General features: G+C 37.9%; 1 protein-coding gene across 4 annotated transcripts in view; it reads right to left on the bottom strand.

The window, feature by feature from the left end:
• DPP4 (dipeptidyl peptidase 4) overlaps positions 1-20,810 on the bottom strand; it is an 84,299-nt gene that overhangs the window by 13,916 nt on the left and 49,573 nt on the right. For 3 of the 4 annotated variants that reach the window (XM_021923667.2, XM_021923668.2, XM_031651312.1), the window contains 12 exons: positions 18,651-18,786; positions 16,614-16,658; positions 14,423-14,530; positions 14,053-14,120; positions 13,049-13,102; positions 12,558-12,679; positions 10,942-10,989; positions 10,603-10,701; positions 8,238-8,307; positions 5,649-5,843; positions 3,100-3,154; positions 2,423-2,522 (listed from right to left, as the gene is read on the bottom strand). In XM_021923667.2, coding sequence (XP_021779359.2) covers positions 2,423-2,522; positions 3,100-3,154; positions 5,649-5,843; positions 8,238-8,307; positions 10,603-10,701; positions 10,942-10,989; positions 12,558-12,679; positions 13,049-13,102; positions 14,053-14,120; positions 14,423-14,530; positions 16,614-16,658; positions 18,651-18,786 — 1,100 coding nt within the window. The remainder of the gene's footprint in view (positions 1-2,422; positions 2,523-3,099; positions 3,155-5,648; positions 5,844-8,237; positions 8,308-10,602; positions 10,702-10,941; positions 10,990-12,557; positions 12,680-13,048; positions 13,103-14,052; positions 14,121-14,422; positions 14,531-16,613; positions 16,659-18,650; positions 18,787-20,810) is intronic. The other variant, XR_004176528.1, reaches the window with a different exon arrangement.

The following is a 20,810-nucleotide window of genomic DNA, read 5'->3' on the forward strand; positions in this document are numbered from 1 at the left end:
CTAAAATCCAATCAGTAATCCACCTACAGGAAAGTCAAATGTGAAGTGCTAACGGGTAAGGGATCTTAACATTATCATATGACCCTCTCAAAGAATTTTAGTTAGGAAGTCACTTAATGCCTCAATTGTGTCGAAATTTTTTGGTTATAATACAAGTATGTGCCCTGATTTATGATCATCTATTTCCTTTTGGAGACCCCTAACAATGTTCAATTACTAGTTGCTGATTTAAATCATATTTTAGTTTGGGGGTCAGGCTGGAATTCACTATAATAAAAAGAAATAATTCAGTTATCATTTATTTGCTATATATCCCCACATTGGCTCAGCTACTCCATCATAATGCAAGTTAAACATTTGTTTTCTCTCATTTTGTGGTGAAGCCTCAATTTTTGTGGTATAACAGTTGAGCATTGTGAAACAGATTACATTAATATCTGTCTGCTGAAATGACATAAGCTCTTTTATCTATAAATATGGTTGAAAAACAGGTTGCATAATTGGTTTGGTTATTTTGGATAGTTAAACATATTTTGCCTGATTTAAAAAAAATTAAATGATACATTATATATATTTGGCCTAAAATATCAGTTAAAAAAAAATTATTGAGACCAAATTGCAATAAACTTTAAAAACCTGACATAACTGCTTTGAAAACTGCCGCCTTAAGTGACCAGATTACAGCTAAAAAGTCTAAGAATTTTATCTTGCCATTGTGCTGTATAGGTTAGTGGCTTGAATTTCACTATAATTTACAAGTATTTCAAAACCAATTCCATTAATTTTAAAAGTGGGTATATTATCTAAATTCAACATTCTAACACTTTTTGAATGACTGGTATTGTAGATTAGAAACTACACTAATGAGTGTTAGTTCCTCCATATGTATACTTTATGCCATTTCTATGAAAGTCAAAATATTTTCCTCCAAAATTACTAACAGTGATATTTTATCATTTTGATTAACATGAAAACCGACTATATGTAATTTTATGTACTTAAAGGACACTAATATAAAAATAGAATATTTTTAAAGATACTTTGAAATATAAGATCTTCGTGAAATGCTCGTATCTTTTTTAACTTTAGTATTTAAATATTAATATCTCAGGCTGTATGTTAGATGGGGGAAAATGACCTTAAAGGGCAAAACACATTTTCCTCCAGGTAGCTGCAGACTTTAATTCTGCTTGTCATAGAACACAATACTCCTTTCTTATTTATGCTAACCAGGTTTACATGTATAAGTAGATCTGAAATTTTAAAAATAACATTTAAAAAATACTGCACAATGCAACTGTAAACTTTTTAAAAATATGCCTTAAAACACCATTTACGTATTCTTTTTGTCCCATCTTTGAATAAAATTGTTTAAATTTACACATATGTAAGAACTCTAGACAATTCCTATGTATTATGTTGGTCTATATACATTAAATGAAGTTTTCTTCTCATTTCATATTTTTAAACTTACAAAGATTTACTCCATTATTTTATTGACCACTAGAGGTCTCCAAAAACAAGCCATCCAACAGAACAATTAATATCAAGCAGAGAAATATTATGAAAACAAATTCATTGTGTGTAGATCAAATTATAACTATGCCCTCCAATTTTCTTAGCAGAAAGATAGAAATATATTTCTACATTGGTTTATCTTGACTGGGAGAGACTTTAAGAGTCTTTTCCTCTGGGTACTACCATATTTCTGGATATAAAATATTTAATGAGCTATTCATCATCAACCATTCTTTTCTTACACTAGACAGAAGACTTCAGATGGGGTCAGAAGAGGTGCAGGAAAATCATTCATCTCCTTACCACCCCTGACTCTTCCCTCCTCCCTCATCTTCCATCGCTTACTCGCTCCCCTTTGAGAATTGCAATCTTAGAGGTGTACGATGCCTTGCAAAATAATAGTCTCTTAATGACAAAGAGCATATTCTAGAGTAGCTTTCACCTATTAAGAGATAGTGAAAAAAAGAAACCAACCCTCCGATAGGTATTTCCACTGTTTCTCCTCTCCTCTTCCCATCCAAAGCCCTACTTATATTTGACATTTAATTGAAGGGAAAGAGATACACACTTCTCTCACTCTGCTAATATGTGAAACCCAAGAATCAAATTAGAGTAAAGATAAGGAACGATTTATCTGTAGAAGTGTAGCATTGGGGCTGTTTTGAAATTTGGAAAACAGAATTTGTTGATAAAAAACCAAATGTGTAATAAAATATACCACCCAGCTTTGCACAATAGCAGAATAAATGAGATCATCTTATTATAGGTATCCAAAAAGAACCTCTAAGATGAATCAGCCTATTATTCGCTGTAAAAACACTGAAACTCAAAAAGGAATGGCTTTGTTACTGGCATTTTGAGGTCAACACTCCGTATTTCTTTGTACCTGGCAGCAATTACATACCATAGTACTCCCACCGGGATACAGGCGCCACGGCTATTCCACACTTGAACACGCCGCTTCCCGATCCCAGGACCATTGAGGTTACGTACCCTCCATATGACTAAGGAATGGAAACAGTTATTTTTATGGAGGTAAAAGAATAAGGACATATGGTAAGCGAATCGCAGTTTCCACATTTCTCACATCTTTATATACTGTGCCTCTTTAGAGATAAAAAGCATGGTATAGGAGGCTTAAATTGGCCTTAATTGGACAGTATCTTTAAAGACTACACTTTCAGAGCCCTGATCCCTTTCTTGGTAGGTATACGGGGGAAAATATGGAAAATTTGCTGACCCTAGTGACTGGGTGGTACCAATTATAGAATATTTAAAAACAATAACACGAAATCTTTACTAACTGATGCATAAGAAAAAGTCTCCCTCCTTCTTTCCCTTCCCTCTTCCCTCCCTTTCACTCCTTCCTTCTTGCTCTTTCTACCTCACCTCCCTCGCTCATCATAATAAACAAAGGTGTAAGCCTGACTCAGTGGAGATTCTGTAGGGTTACTGCCCAGAGACCTAAGACTTGATACATGTGATTTTCACCTCCAAATATGTATATACGAAAGATAAATTAACCTACTCTGAGTGATATTCACTAACGAATGCATACAGATTCATCAGTCAACTACTCACCCAGCCCCAAATTGCAATTCGTTTGTTGTCCACAAATCCCATTTTTGAAAATTGTCTAAAACACATGGAAAAAGTCCACAGATCAGTACTGCATTGTGTATAGAAAACTTAGATAAGGCACAAATGTGAAACCCTGCCATTTGTTCTCTGCTTCATTCTATTTCAGACTAAAAATTGCTGCCAGTAATCAAATACACACCCAAGATAAATATCTATCATTTTAACCTAAGATCCAGATGAACATGGTTTACTTTCGTTGTTCATAAAAATTGTGTGTGTGTGTGTGTGTGTGTGTGTGTGTGTGTGTACGATTCACAGAAAACAAATCCTGGCAGTTTTTTTCACAGCTTTATACAAAAATTTGCAGCCCAGATGCACTTTTCTTTACATAATTGAATTTAAATCTCTCCAGATGTTTTTCAGTTTGGGAGAGTCTGCCCCTGCAATGGAGAAAGATAAGGGCATGAAAAACTTCTGAGTAGGGCTTAGAAATGTCTCTGGGCCCCCTACCTGAGAACTGAAACACCATTCTCTAAATAAATCCCTTCTTATGCTGGGTGTTGATTAGTTAGCTCAGCACCTTGCACTCAATAAAAATAAATTTTTCCTTGATGGATTAAGAAGTCTTCTTTGCCACTAAACTGTGTTCAGAATTGGAATCCAGGTAAAGAAATAAGAAAAATGTTTTATGCACCTATTTCTTAATATTAGCCTGACATCAAAAGAAATTTTTTTTTTACTTAAAACTACCTGATAAATGAAACTCAAATTTTTAGCATTGTGGATGGTTGCAGACCTTTGCATTAACCTATCTTGATTTTGAGAGTCTTTGTGTTTTCACATAATGATGTATGTCCTAGGTTGCCCTAAGTTAAGCAGTGTTAGAAAAAAATTAAAACCGTTTCCAACTCATCTTTTCCATGTAAACTTTGTAAAATTGAAGGAGGCAGACATACAGCAACGTGCACCAGATCATTCGTGTATAAATTGATCAACCTTTACAAAGTGAACGTATCCTTGAAATCATGGCCTGTGCATGTTATCAGAAGCCTCTAAGGCATTTCTCTCTTTGCAAAGGGACAAAAGGAAACGTTTTTCTTTTATTGAATTCCATAAAAATTTCACTGAACTTTTTTGCCTGGTTTTTATCTTTACATAAATTGGATCTTGTAGGATGTACACTTTTGTGTCCGGCTTCTTTCATTCAACAGTATATGCGATTCATCCATGTTGTTATATGCTTAACTCTTTTTAGTTGCTGCAATAGTGTGTTCCACTGTATAAACACACTACTTCTCATTACTTATTTAACTGGGGTTGTATATAGTAGATCCTCAATTTTGTAATTTTAGGACTTTCGTTAGTCAGACTTGAGAGGCCCTGAAAACTATGCCCTCTCTCACAGGGGAGCAATCTGGATAGACACATATCTATTTTTAAAATATCAAAGCCTCACTCTTGAACAAACGTATCCCATTTATTCTAAATCTCTATTTTTTGATTGTTAAGGAAAATAGCTAATCATTAACTTTAGTGAAAGAGAATTTCTTTCACTCAGGAATCCCTAATAAATTGTCATCTCCTCTCTCCATCTACTTAATCATTCATGGATCCTTCTGCATTTCCTAGTCTATGATTTCATAACATCATTTTCAACCACCCTCCCAATTATGCTTCCCCAGACATCCATGCTGTTGGTTATAGAAACTCAAAGTTACATTTCCCACATAACAGTTGAATGTAATTAAATATAAGAGTTGGAATGAGACTGGCTTCAAATCCTGATTCACCTTAGCAAGGTACCTAACCTAATAGTCTCCATTTATTTAATTAAAATATGGGGTAAGAAAACCCACCTTTCAGGGCTTCAGCGACAATGCCTGTAGGTAAAGCACTTCCCATGTAACATGCATATTATGAGTAACCATCATTCTTTGTTAACATCTCTTGAGTCAGATCACATCTGTTTATAGTCCCATAAGTGAAGAGCACAAGAATGAGATGTGGTTCATACTTATCAGAGCCCTTATACATAGGACCGATGATGGCTGTGCTCCACAATTTTCCCAAAATAGCAGAGTCACCCTCATCCAGACTGTAGGAGCTACTCCTAGGACTTCATAGTTGTCACTGCCTGTGATGTAAATGTACACTGAAGTCCTCTCTTTATTCTTGACTGTGAAGGAATGGGCTTGGCTTGTTTAGTCAGATGTTTACTAGGGTACATTTATCCCTCAGTTTGTCCCCGAGTCTGATGAATTTTGAGTTTCTGTTCTTAGAAGGTGGTAGGACATATGCCAACTCCCTTTCTAGAGTCTCATACGGAGATGAATTTAGGAAATGCTTTTTTTTTTTAACTTCATATAAATCTATAATGTAATATATTTTTATCTAAACATAACATCTTCACTAAAACCTACCGTAAAGATAAAAGATTACAAATTCATCCCAGAACACTTTAAATTATTTACACTTTACAGCTTTAAAATGTAAATTTTAAAGGGGAAAAAAAATCAGATGACCTTTGACTTCATCTCCTAGTCACTCACCTGGCTGCTTCAATTTGATCTTCAACTTCAAATGTTCCCAGTCTTCTGTTGATTGCATGCATGATCTTATCTCCTTGGTAACCACTTCCTCTGCCATCAAAGCTAGCTACTATAATGTTTTCTGTGCTTGCAAGGTAAGTGGCCCAGTTGAGTCTGAAGACAGCGTCTGCTTTTTGACTACACGGGCCTGCGTACCTATGAAAAATACCAAATTGTTAGCTTTCATGGTTTTCCTGAATCAAATGAGGAATGCTTACATTTCTCTTCCCCGTGAACAAGAAGTGTACATTCTTCCCAGTCATGAGCCTGAAACTGTGCCAGCCTATGGGGTGTCCAGAATGAGTCCGCTAAAACTTAGCAATACAACTACCATGGTTGTGTATTTCCTTCAAAGATACTTGTCAGTTTTGTCTTTGAAGATAGTTATCAAACACAGACTTCATAGGCCAATATTTAAAAAGTAAACATAATCTTGGAAATTAAAGAAATAATTTCTCTAATAGTTAAGAAAGGGGAGTTGTGTTATAAAAAAAAAAATGATGACGACAGCAATAAATGCAGCTTTGGATATCTTTCCATCTCAGCTTACAAATACTCCTGGACTACAAGTTTATTTCCTTCTTTTAGGACTTGACTTCTGCATCATATACTTTGCATTTCCCATAGCACCCAGCACAGTCTTGCTCACAATGACTGTAAATCATTGTGGAATGGATTGCAGTAAGAATGAATGCTAATATTTAAAACTTCAGAGGAAGAAACAGGTTGCATTGGAAAACGGGCATGTCATTGGGCATTCTATTTACTAGCAAGTTTAACTCCCTTGTATCTGCCATCTTCACAGGCTACAACTACCTTATACAGAGCTGTGTGCACAATCTCTGTAAAGCTCTGTAAAGTGCTCTCTTTTCTGCTTGTTAATCAAGAGGAGCTCCTTATAGCTCATTTCAATTCATTTAAATATGTCATCTTTGCACCATCTACACGACTCCTGGACATGGATACTCTCTAATAGCTTATTCCCTCCCCAGCCCATCTCTCCACTCATCTGCTCACTGTCCCCCACACAGGATAGGACAAGTCCTGCTTACATGCCTTTGCTAATGTTTTCCTTCTACTTAGCGATGTCAGTCAAAAGAACTTTAGTTTTAAACAAAATACTATAACATTCTAACTTTAAACAGGAAAATGCATTCATGCATTTCTTGAGCAAGCAAACATTTTTTCACAACATGTGAAATGTCTTGCTCCTCTCAATTATATTAAATTTGGTAGATTAAGAGTTTGCCTTAATATTAGGTATATATCAAATTCCCTAACCCCAAAATTAAACAAGATTATTTTTTAAAGTATAAAAATATATATAGACCTTAAAAGAGGAAAAGGAAAATAACTGAAAAGAAATATGTATTAAAGTTAGCATTTTTAAAAACCTTTTCTAATGGAGATCAAATCATTACTTACTAGGAAGTCAAAGAAGATAAAAATATCACTCTAAAGGACGCTTTTTTAGCATTGGAGCCGAAGCCTAAAACAAATTAGTGTCACGAATGAACTGACTTTATTTGCTACAATTATTTTACTTGAAAAGAAATCAGATAGTGCATCTGGAATTTTAAAATACCTGTCTTTTCCTTTCTTTATGTTTGGCTTTCATGAAACTGTGAATATAGTGCATCAAAGCTGTGTCTGATACTAGTATCTGTGTCCTCCCTTCCTCTCCCCACTTTTTTTTTCTTACTAGTAACAACAGAGACGTTATGTCCCTGAGTTTCAATGTCTTTTCCGTATAATGGAACAACAGAACTTACCACATGGGCTTGTTGTGTGAATAAGGCAAATGATGCCAAGCACCCGGCATTCAGCAGTTCCCTGCACAAGCGTTGTTTCATTTTATTTTTGATATAGGAAATGATGCAAGCCAGGACAGGAAGAGTCTGACATTATGGCATCATGGGTGACCGTAGGGCAATTTTAGAAAAATTAAAGTAGGGTATATTCCTAATGATTATAAAAAATATTTTACAAAGCTGTCATATTTGGAATTCATATGAGTTCACATTCACTGTTCAAAGACTTGTGACTTCATAACTTTCTCAAAGACTTAAAGTTTTTATAATGAACATTCTCCTCTATCACTTCTTTTCACCAAAAAAAGGACTAGAAAATAGCCGGCAGTAATATTTCAGGAACTAAAGGAAGAGAAACATGAGGCAGCCAGTGGGAGCTGGGGTAAGGGAACTGTAAAGACTGTTAATGGCCATCTCTTGCTTGTTAAAATGTCCACGAGGTTAAGGATGAAAATGCAGACTTAAGAAATCCTTTGAAATTCCCTTGGAGTTCAGAGAAGCAAAACAAAAGAAAATCTATATGCCATTATGACAGAAAAGGAGTATCTCTCTTCTGTATTAAGAAGATGTGAGAAAACACAGGTTGAGTTTTGTGGCTGTACAGTGAAAGGAGGAAATAGTAAACAGTGATTCAGGAAGAGGGAAAGGATGCATTTGGCTCCATTTTTCAGTAAGCTGCACTGAGAAAAATATATATGACTCAATATTTCTAAGTTACTCCCTTCTCTTGAATACTTACACATCTAATAGTAGAGGATATTTCTTGGATTTATCAAAATGGGGAGGCAAGATCATCTGATACCAAAATTCTAAACAAACAGAAAGATTAATTAGTGAGGTAAGAAAAATTATTAGTACAAGATTTTGTTCCTCATCTCCCTCAGTAGCAAGTCATTTCTAGAGTTTAACAATTTGTTAAATGAGAGTAGAAAAAGAAAATGAACTGCTTGGATTCAGCACATTTTTAAGATATTACAACATTTTCTTTCAGGTTAAAATACTAGTTAATGTTAAAACATAAAGTTGTTTCTAATGTATCTATTAAATACATTGGTGCCTAGTAAAATAAAAGTGCATCTTAGAATTTCTAATGTTTTGTTTTTATGATTCTGTTCTTTGGCATCCGATCTACTGATCTAGTTTGTTTATGGCTTATGTTCTAAGTTTTCCTCCAAAATGTTTTCCTCTTCTTGAATTTCCTTGAAGCTGTTTAGGATTTTTAGTTGGCCCCAACTCTATTTTAGAATTCTGATTTAATAACATTTTTGTAATTCTTATTGCCATCCCAGACCGCAAATCTGAGTTCCCATTTTCAGCTCTGCGTTTCACAGAATGAGATCGGGTTTATATGGAGCAAACTGTTGCGTACATTCTGTATGATCTCCCACGGGTCTGTTTCATTCTCTGTGCTTGATTTAACATCAGTTTAATAAAATTTGTCCCTAAATAATGAGTCAGTTTCCTTTGCTCCCAAATAAAAGATGAGTTATAAAAGTGTTTTTCCACATTTAAATAAAATTATTCCAGATTCAGGAGATTTAAACTGTAGGCAAAAAATTCTTATCTCTAGAGCTATTTTTATCTAACATTTATCTTCCTTTTTGTTTATGTTTGTTACAATTATTTTACTTGAAAAGAAAAAAAAGATTTGGGAGTAAAATACATAGATAGATTTATCTTCAATTTATATTTTGCTGACTATTGTCATGCCTTCTGATTAAATGTGCTTATAAGAGCAAAATTTAAGTCTCTATTATAATTGCAGTAGAACACCAAACTATCAGTTGACCATGATACTTTTAATGAATATGCAAAATCCATCATTTGATCTCTGCTTTGTTTGAATTGGCATTAGTTGATGGGAAGGTGTTTTAGTCCCACTTTTTTGGAGATGTACACTCTTTAGTTTGGGGGATTCTTTCTATTCAGAGTCACGCCTTTCCAGCTCCCTCCTCCCTGACCTACCTTTCATCCTTCCTTTCTGTTCTTTGAATGGCTATAACCACCTCCCAATGGGACATCCCCATCCCCACAGCTCCATCCTACATCCTGTCTCAAGTCATCCGTCTACTAATGTGGCTTCCCTGACCTGAAAACCTGCAGGGGTTCCCCAGTGTTCATGACTGAAATAGAATGTCACATCTCAGTATTCAGTGCCTTCTGTACCAGGCTGTCAATGGTAGCTCTGGAAAACTCTAAGCTCTTGCCCCTCACATGTGGCTCAAGGGTCAGTAGCACTAGCATCACCTAGAAGCTTATTACAAATGCAGAATCCTGGACCTTCCTTAACCTGCTGGGTCAGAATGTCCTTGTTAACAAGGTCCCAGGTGACTCACATGCACATTCAGTTTGAGTGGCACTGCTCTAAACTGTTCTTCATGAGGATGCTATACTTTCCTGTGCTTTTCCTGATATTTAAAATTAGATGTGTTGAATCTTTTCTAGTATCCTAAATTTTTTTAAAGCCTAAAATGAATCAATCCTAATATAACGGATTCCTCCTTCTCATATAAGCTGTTAGCCTGGAGTGGAAAAAATTAAAAAAAACAAACAATAAATAACAAGATTTTCTACTCAAAGAACCTCATTGTTCTTACTGGTCTCTGAATATAATCCATGATTACACAACCAGGCCGGGGACCACACTATGGGAGGTCAGGAGGGTTTGGAAAAATTCAAAATTTCTCTTCTGAGACTGAAGTTTCAATATTTTATAGCCAACATGAATTGTTTTATACAACCATCTCAGATATCCTTGATCTCTTTGGGTTAAAGGTGAAATACGTTAGGATGTCATTAAGTTAAACATACAATTAATACTAGTAGAATAATAGAGTCACTAATGGGATAAAAGTGAACTAACGATAGAGTATGTTCTCCAAATCATTTCCCTTTTGACAGAATAAGTTTTATGTAGAATGGTATTGTATTTTAAGACAAAAGGATATAAAACTAGTATTTCTTTTGACAAGACATTTCATGGAGAAATAACCTTCTAAATTAGATTTATATATAACAAAATACATATTTTCAGATCAAATTACTATAGTTAGAGTGCATTGGTGTTTCCATGAAAAGTACTGTTCCAAAGGAATTTAACTTACTTGTTTCATTCAAAATAATGAAGTCCAGTGTTTTGGAGGGCATCTGGACATTCTGCAGCATTTTATCCAAAGCTGAATTATCTTCCAGGACTCTCGGCCCTAAAGAAACACAGGAGACAGCAGTCATTCATTACAATGTGAAAAATGTGGATTATACAGTGCAATAATGAGCAAACATGAAATTCACTGACGGACTACACATACTTCAGGTTATAAGGTTTGTGTTCAACTCACTGTCAAGACACAAAGCCAAAGAAAATCACACAATGCTAAGTACGTGATGGTCTTATTGAACACATTTTCTTTAAAACGAATGAAGAGTAAAGTATGAAAAAATACCTTTATCATTCACACTGCTGTGTAGAGTATAGAGGGGCAGACCAGGACCTGTTAACACAATCAGGAGAAAAATGTTTTGGATGAATACTTCTTTGGAAAAGATAGTATACATGACTTTTCAAAAATATCATTTGTTACCATTTGACTTTGACGGAACATATAAATATTACAATGGATAAGAAGTTTAATACATATTAGCTGTTTCTCCTCCCTCCCTCTTTAAAATAGTTGCAATTTGAGAGTAAGAAGTATTACTGGAAAGGCACAGGGCTCAGTAGAATGAAGTAGGAAATGAATCTGTGCCCTGCTAGGCAACTTGGGCACATTATCATCTCCGAACTTAATATATTCATCCACAAAGTAAAATGTGAGCTGACGTCCTTCCCCACTGTAAATCCGTGATCTCTCAGGGTTTTTCAGGCTCTGCCCAGGTGGGCTGCAGAGCCCTGGAGCCAGCCTCCCTAGAGAGGGATGGGTTCCCCCCCCCCGGCCCCCACTCCCACGGAGTCCCAGAGCCAGGCGGCACATCTGCACAGTGCCTGACTTGGATAAGCGATTCCTTTCTGGCATGCAAAAGTGTTTTTCTCACAAGCCCATATCGTCACTATTTATCCCAACTGTGGTAGTTGCAGAGTGGAAGGTAATGTATAGAAAAGCTACTTTGTGAGCTCTTTAATTTTATGCGTTTGGATGATAATATTAATTTTTATACTGGATTAGAAACACAGTGAAGGCACTTTCCATACCTGGGGATGAATCCTGGCTCACTGGCTCTGTGACTTAGGACAGCAGAGCTGTGCTTTGATTTCCTCATATGAGGAAATGAGGATAATAATATCTACTTGATAGAGATTTCTTAAAGATTAAACAAGATCTTGAATATAAAGCTTTTAGCACAGTGCTTAGAATAAAGTGCATGCCCAAGAAATAATTGCTAAAAACAGTCATAGTAAAGAACCATAAAGAAAAGCATAACAATAAAATATGCTAGTGAAGGAAGACTCAGATAACTGGTTTGAAAACATTTATTTATTTTTGTGCTATGGACAGTTCTTTTCAGAATATCCAGATCCTTTCTCTCATTTTGAGAAGTAACCGGGCATACTGTTTAAAAGGGAGTGCTAGGGAGGCAGAGGCCTGTTTTGAATCCTGCTGTGCCTGTAACTCGCTGTGTGACCACCTGCATAAGTCACTTGGCCACTCCTTGCCTGGGTTTCTTCATTTGTAATTAATAATAGCAACAGCAACAGAAGATGGAGCAGTGAGCATGTTGAGTGACATGCACCAGCCACATATATTTTCTCACTGAAAGGGACGAGTGCATAAAATAATCAACTAAAACCCCACAATATGTATGTGTTTAAGACTGAAGTGCTTCTGTTATACACAAGGGTGTGTGTGCATGTGTGTGTGTGTGTTCGGTCTAAAGCAAGCTATGCAAGTCTCTCAGTGATAAGGCGAAGAAAAGATTGTTTATGCTCACTACTTAAATGTGAGTGGAGAGAAGGGGACTTAGGTGATTTCAAGAGCTGCTCAGATTCAAAAGGAACAGAGGGAGCTGCTTGGAAGTGAGTAACAGCGGCGACTGCCCTCCCTCCCAGGGAGCTCAGACTTACCGGAACATCTCAGCTGATAATACTTCGCCTCTTTACTGAATGACACAGAATAGTACTGACACCTTTCCGGATTCAGCTCACAACTAAGGCATGTCACTTTTGTATAGTCACTAAGTTGGATTCTGTAAAACCAACAATGGAAATTAAGTGCTTGAAGAAAAGATAAGTGAAAAGAAGGAACTGAATAAAGCCATATTCTAGTTTCAAAGACAGCAGAATGCCAACGCAATCTTCAGGACTCTTTTTTTTTTTTTTTTTTTAACTTGAAATAAATACACGAATTAATAGTAACCTCAAACCTCCCATTGTTTGGAAATATCGCAAAACATTGAATAAAGCCATTCTCTTTTGTGGACATGTAGATTGACTTATGAAGGAATAAAAAGTGCTCAATAGCATTACCAGGTTAATATTAGTTAGGACAAGGCAAAAAATAAAAATGGAGTTCAGAAATTGTTCGTCAGCTAAAATGACTCAAGTCAAGCTCTTACTTATAAAGATTCCTTCCTCCTGGCATTCCTTTATATTCATTACTAATGTAGTATCTGGGAAGAGAAAAAAATGAAATATATATTAATTATGTTTTTTAAGAAGTCAGAGGCGATCCACCACACTCAGACCCCAAGCCTAAGTGTGCACCGAGCACGCGCACGGGTGCCCGCCGCCCTCCGCCATTGCTTCCCCGGCCCTCACCCCCAGAAGCCGTTTTTCTCCGTCATCTCTACACGGAAAGGTCTTGTTCTTAAGAGACTAAAATATGTAAAACCAGGGATTTCTTCCTTAATTAGAGTGACAAGTAAAAATTCAAAAGAAGGCTTCTGTCAAAAAATAGGACTGGACAGTTAGCCTGAAATTGAGACCCCACTCATTGATCCCGATTGCTTTATTTTCTGTCTTATAACATAAGCTACTAGACAGCAGGAGCCCCACGTTCCTGAGAGAGGCAGAGCCACTGCTGAAGAGGGCCTTCAAAAGCTACTTCGGGCGGCGGCCAAATTCCTCCGCGATTAGACCAATAAAGAATCATAAAAGGGCCTAAGATTCTAATGAAAAATAACACCCCCTTTTCTACCAACTCATATATAGCAGTTGACAGCCTCTGCAAAGCTTTTCATTTTGCAGAGAGTAAGGCCGGGACATGGACAGATAAAATTACCTTTCCAAGCCTTCCAAAAAATCACTGCCAGTTGAAATTTAACAAAACGCCCCTGACTGCTAGTTCAGCGTTCCAGGACGTTCAAGTAAAAGAGGATACAGCTCTTGTAATGTAAAGCAGGTAAGAGCAAGAGGTAGAGCTGCCTGGTGGCATGGTATCAAATCTGCTAAGCATATGTGAAAATCATTAAGGCTTCCGTATGTTAAAAAGAAAAAAACTATTGAACACATTCCAAAAAGACTACTCTTTATTTGTAGGAGATTTTTTTCCTACTTCTGGGCAAAGAGGGCACGATTATGACAAGTAGGTTTATACCCTGTCAATTGTTACAATACTCACAGATAATCGCTGGTTAGAGCTTCTATCCCGATGACTTCCCAGGCTCCTTTTGTAATAAATGTGCAGTTCTAATGTGTTTTTTTTTTTTTTTTTTGAAAAAAAAAAAAAAAGATTGATTCGACACTCTCTCTGTTCAAAGGGAGGATTAAATCATTTATATCAGGAATTCAAATAACCTTGGATTTTCTTGTTGGGTTTCCCCACCTCGTTCCACATTACACAATACATCACTGAGGAGTTTAAATTAATCTGATTTTTATACACATTGATCCGCCTTACCAAATGATTTCCACATCAAATTGGTTTCCAAAAAAAAAAAAAAAACAAAAACCAGAGGTCAACATGAAATAAATTATGTAAGAATACTCACTTTTTTATTTATTTGGAAATAACAAATGTGTCTGTAACCTTCTTCATTGCTGATGATCTTGTAGAAGCTATTACCATCAGAGGTAAAATGAGGTTCCGAAGGCCTAAACTAGAAAATAATAGAAAACAAAAGAACATTAAAGCACAGGTCTCATCTCAGTACCAACTTTAGTTTTAGAAAGTCCTCTCCAATACCTATGCTGAAAAATCCATGCTCCATTTATACGCCAAATTAAAATTAAATTAAAGTGTCTCAAAAAGAAAATTCTCTTTCTATAAAATGTGAACAAAAACACCATACTCATAGATAATTTTTTTGTGAGCAGTAAATGAGAGAATGCATATAAAGAGGCTTGTAGAAAACAATAAATAGAAGTTGTTGCTGATTTGGAGACATCTTTTCTCCATGGATGGTAACTATGACTTCTGGTTGCAAGCACCTGGAAAATAGCATTAACCTTTCAGTTTGGAGCAGTAAATTTCCTCAGTGTCACAAATGTGCTCTCTTGAAACAGACATATTATTTTTTATTGTTTCAGGTTGGGGATGGTTTGTAATTTGGGGATATTTTTCTTTCCTGTTTTTACACATATTTCTTTTCGAAAGTCAGACTTAGTATTTAACCATTTCTGGACTACATACTATAAGGAATGTCTGTTGTATATTTCATAGGAAAAAATTCGTATATTTTTATTATAAGTCTTTTCATTTTGTTAAATATGATCAACAATTTACAAAAAATATTTGTATAGAAATATAGAACAAATTTCCGTTTTTTTACAGTTCAATAAAATATAGTACTCAGAACATAATGCAGTTTAAGTAGAAGAGAGTCTATCCCAGCCTGAAAGGAATATGTTGGTTTACGATTTTGATTTCCTAGCTACATTTGAGAGCAGGTAGGAGATGGTCTTTTAAAATTGTTGGTTCACTTCGCCCTCGATGTTTCCTCTCTCATCAGCTCCCATTTTGGGAAGGAAGAAAATTGCTTCCCTCTTCTATTTAGTGATTCAAAGCGAATTCATTTATGGAGCAAGCTGAGGCGTGCGGTACACTTGGTGTTCTCATTACAGAGCTTTGAAACACATTCCCCTCTCTAGACCTGTGTTCACAGCCTTATCTTTTTAATACATTTCCCTGTTTCCCCTGGATGGAGTTGTGCCTAGTAGAAATGTGTGAAAAGTGGCATCTGTCTGGTTAAATACAGAGAGGAAAAAACATATTTTTTTCAAAGAGTCGTGAGGAAGTGTAGCGTGTCTCTTGCCATGGAGGAAACCACTTTTCATGTTGGCAAACCTCTCCCCTTTGCCCAATCAATGCCTGAAGAAAAAGGACGTGTGAATGCTGCCGGAGCTCCAAGCCCAGCTGGAAGGGGTTGTCTTCTTGGACTGGGGACCTCACCTCTATGATCCAAGAGGTGTAAAATCTTTACATTTTGGGGGTCACTTTATTTCCCTCTTAAAGGGGGCTTAATCGAAGTGATCATAAAAATTAAGTGAGATTCATTCCTCATCTACTATGCAAGGCGACATGATGAATGGAGTTCCTTCATCAACTCATTATATTCCATGGTCATCGCAATCTGGGTGGTAATTCTGTACAAGGAGTATATAACTCAGTGGGACTGAGAAGCATGACAAGTCCCTAAGGGTCACCACACTTTCCTGGATAAAGCTCTGCATCTGGATGCCTAATAAAGCATAAGCCCACGAGTATTATTTCCTCCAAAGAGAGGTGCTTAGTGGGCAGTGTGTGGTTGCTGCTGAGTTTTTTTGCTGGTTGTAGTCACCTCTCCTTAGGCATCTGTGCAGGATGGGGACAGAACGTATGTTTTCTGTCTTTAAAGCACATAACTTCAAATGTGAGGTCAACGACCACATTGGACACCTTGGCCGACTTTCAGCCATGGTTACCCTTTAACTCACTGGGAGCTACAATTTGCCGGGAGTGCGTTATGTTTTGTCTGCTCTGATTTTGATTTTTCACTTGTCCCCTTACTTTTTCCAACTGTGTGTGTTATATATTCTCTACAAAAAGATATCTTTATAGGGAGCATTTACAAATTTTGAGAAATAAGTTAACTAATATTGCTATTAATAACGTATCACTTAGAGCCCTAGTTTTGAATAACTGCATATCAAATAGCTGAGTAGCTGACTCATCCATAAAACCCCACAACTTATAATACTTACTCTTCCAACCCAGCCAGTAGTACTCGTTTCAATGTGTTGCCGTGCCTAGGAAGGGAAAGACACAATGACAGCATTTCAAAGAGAAATAAGATGAAATCTATAGCCATAATTAGTGGTAATATAAATAGAACTGTACTTATAATAATTGAAAACTATCTCCATTCATATATTTCTATTTATGTTAGTATTTTTCAAATCATTACATTAGATCATTTGCCTCTCTTGCCAAAAGTTATATCCTGGGTCCCTCTGGAAGCTCCGCTGGTGCTTTAAATCCAGAATGCACAGAACTAAAGAGAATTTCATTTGTTTTCCTCTGTCCCACCAACCTGTTCTACTCCTTCATTCTTCTTCTAGTTAGTGGCACCTATTCACCCAAGCTGGAGACCCAGGGGTCATTCTAGATTCTTGCCCTCCTCATAGTCACCTCCTTCAGCCCCTGTCACCTAGTTCTTTGACTTCACTGTCCTTCTCTACAGCTAAGGACTTTGTTCATGTCCTCAGCAGGTTGCCTGGGGTCTGTTGCCAGAATCTCCTTGTTGGAGATCCTGCTGCTCTTCTCTGCTACGTTAGTTAGCAATAGATAGGCCTGTCCCATTGTGATACTCTTTTGTTTAAAACCTTGAAACAGCTCCCCATTTCTTACGAGATAAGTCCAAACTCCCAGAATGGCACCTTAGCCTTTGCCTATATCTCTAGCCTCAATGCTCCCCACTATGCCTCTCCCCTAGTCCTTAGTTCCTGCATCTTCCAAGCTATTCACATTGGATGCCTTTGCACAGCCCTCTGCTCATACGGCCTTCTGTCCTTATCTGCTCAGCACATGGCAACTTATCCCAGGCTACTCTATAGCTCTCCCACATCATCTCCTTCCCCACCCCACCTGCCCTCAGTAGAGCTGATCATCTTCTTTTGCCCTCTATTCCTTCTGTGGTACTTGGTTGAACCCTTTTTATGGTACAACCTTGGTATTATGAGGATTTCATTGGCAGCAAGCAAAGAGCTTGGGTTTTGCAGTTTGAATTCTGACTGTGTCCTGTGACCTAAGCCAGCTCCTCAAACATTGATCCTCAGCTTCCACAATGCCTGGTATACTGTAAGTGGCAGTTTTTATTATTTACTTTGATAATATTCCCAACTAGAACAGAAACATTTTGGGGGCAGGCATGCTAACTAATTCACTTTAGAAAAAAATCCATAGCTTAGCACAGAGCTTGGAACATAACAGGAATTCTATGTTTGTTACATAAATAAATAAGTGAATCAAGTTATGTGGGGCTCCAGTTCTGGGAGGTGAGAATATGCCCTGAGCCTAGCCCGGATGGCAGTAGGAAGGGTAGGTGTGTAGGCACAGGGTCTGTGACTAGATAAGGGGGATTGGGGAGGTGTCCTTGGCATATGCCAGCAAACCTCTTCCAGGATCCACCCCTCCAAGCCTGTGGGCTCCCAGAGGGACTTTAACTTTGACCATCATCTTAGGTCTCCTGGCTAGAAGTCTCCCAGCACCTCAAGGTTGGATGAACAGAGTTGGCCTCAGGATTGCCACCCTCTCAGACTGGCAGTTATTTATTTGCATTCTAAAGCTGTTTCCTGCTTAAAGACAGTGACAGTATGGTAATGGGTTTGTGGCCTCATGTATTTGTTTTGTTTCACACACACTCAGCCAATTATTCCCCATTCCCTATATTATCTTTATTAAAACACACTTTGTTGAGCTTGCAGCTGCTGGCCCTCTTTGGTTTTTAAAATATTGACATCAGATTCTATCTTGTGGCCAGTCACCCCCTCTCCCTTCCCGAGTGATAGTATCCATAACTAAAACATATGACTAGTCAGTGTAGGAGAAATAGAAGCACCCCGGGATGGCAGGTTATCTAGGAGTTTTATTTAAGATTTTATTACCTCAGGATCAGACAGAGTCAGAAAGAAGAGAAACTCAGACCTCATCTCCTGATTCCCAGCCTTCACTCTCCCCGACTGCACAGACCCTCTGATCACATGTTGCTTTAGAAGCCGAACATCCCCATTCAGTCTCACCACTAAGCAGTTCCATCTTCCACTGGACTCATCATAATCACAAATATCCATGACCGAATAGTTCTGAATCCTCCTGAGCCACTGCAAAGAAATTCTTTCTTGTGTTGCCCATGTCACATCACACAAGTAGTGATCCCTGGAAGGAAGAAAGAAAGGAAGAACAGAGAGAGAGAATGAATATGACTATTGCCAGACCTTGGTACAAATAGATATTTTATTCAGTGAAAAGAAATCAATCTTAATGGGAAGTAGAATTATAAATGGTTAATGAAACCATTTAATATAATATTTCACCTTTTCTTAAAGCTTAAAGTGCAATTTAATTTGGGATGAAAATTAAAATATATCCAACAGGAAAAGCAGCAACAGTATTCTACAGTGGCTTAACACGCGTGACTGAAACCGCGAGCTCAGGATTTATCAAGTCCTCAACTTGGCCGCTGGTGGTGCCAGGGACTCAAGGGTGGTGTTTTTGCATCTCCTTTCTGCTGTCTTGAGGGAAGTGAGGCCATGGACACTGGCTAAGATTTGAGTATTTCTGGTATTTTACGTGCTTCTCCAGAAAATTCTATTAGGGTGAAACTACAGCTGACCCTTTTCTCAACTTCATTTTCAAAGGGGAAAAAATTGACTCACACCTCCACAAACTTTGAAAATCAAAGTATACTGTAAAAAGACATTTCTCAAAAGTCAAACCATGAACCCTGAAAAGAAATGAAAGAACCCTGTGGTATGTTCACATAAATTTATGTAAACAGAGGTATCTCTAGCAGTACATCCTCCCCAACACATATTGAAAAAAAAATTTTGGAACCACCTTCTGATTTATAGTGAAGTGCATGGAATTCATCATTTACTTTTCTGCTGGCCTCCCTCACATTATTGGCAATGGATGCTTTATGTTTTTTGCTCCCTCTTCCTCCCCCAGTGTGGTTTTGGAGGACTATTCACAAATCCCTGCTCTCAAGTGTCTGATCGCAGCTTTGCTCTTTTTTGTCAGAGGGTTCCAAATGAGTGTGTTCATCCCCCTCTTCCTGCCTGGTCTGGTGGCCGCATCTCGTCCCCATCCCAGATGCTCTCACAAGATCCACTTGCTCTCTCCTTTACAGACTGGGCCTGCCCTTCTCCTTGCTTGACTGCAAGTTCTTTACAGGGTGTCCCCAGGGCCTAGCAGAATGCCTGACTCAAAACAGGCACTAATTATATGTCCATGGAATGCAGCACTGAAGAAAGGAAAGCCCTCTGCTGACCTGTGGGAACTGTCATATTGTCATACTGAAGGACTATAGCTTTGTCCTTCCTCGGAATTCATAGATCAATTCCCATCTCCACTCCCTTCGCAGACACCTAATCACACAACAAACATTTACTGGGCACTTGGGATGGGTCAGGTGCTGGGTAAAGCCCTTTAAGCCCCTCACAGCTTCATCATCCCCATTTTACAGCTGGGAACACTTAATGTGCGAATGTGCCTAGTGATAACGGGCTTCCATGCTACCCTGCTGCAAGCCGCAGGTACTGAAACAAGACCGAACCCCTTCACTCAGCAGCAGAGCACCGCATTTCCGTAAACAGGGGTCCCTTTTCATTTCAGTCCGTTTTCTTGCTTCTGGAGAACCTATATACTACCGAGTCTGGGTGGCTAGTATTCTCACAACACACCATGAGGTTCCCCAGTTGCTCCCTCTTTGTTCAGTCTTGCTCTTCAGCCTGAAGTGGCTGCCAAGCTCTAACTTCCTTAGGTCTTGGCCTAAATGTCCCCTCATTCACGATGTCTTCTTGGAAACCTCCTTCTCCCACACCACTCTCCCAGGTCTCACTGCACTCATCACAAACCGCCAGGCTGCAGGGGCTGCGAGTGCAACCGCCTCTTTCCATGCTGGGGAATACAGACATCTCATCCAGTCTGATGCTTCTGCGTCTGCCCAATGCAGGGGAGCTCAATGAGAACACGGAAAGGCGAGTACACTTTACCCAAGACAGGCAATAAATCCGTGAAGAGAATGGAAGTATGAAAAGCACAACAGAAAACGAAGCTTTCTGAAATTGGTTTTTTAGACCAGAGGTTGGAAAACTTTTTCAATTAAGAGTCAGAGAGTGAGTATTTTAAGCTTTGTGGTCCACATCTTCTCTGTCACTACTCCACTCTGCCTTTGTAGC

Source organism: Papio anubis, chromosome 10 (genome assembly GCF_008728515.1).
Source record: "Papio anubis isolate 15944 chromosome 10, Panubis1.0, whole genome shotgun sequence".
NCBI lineage: Eukaryota > Metazoa > Chordata > Mammalia > Primates > Cercopithecidae > Papio > Papio anubis.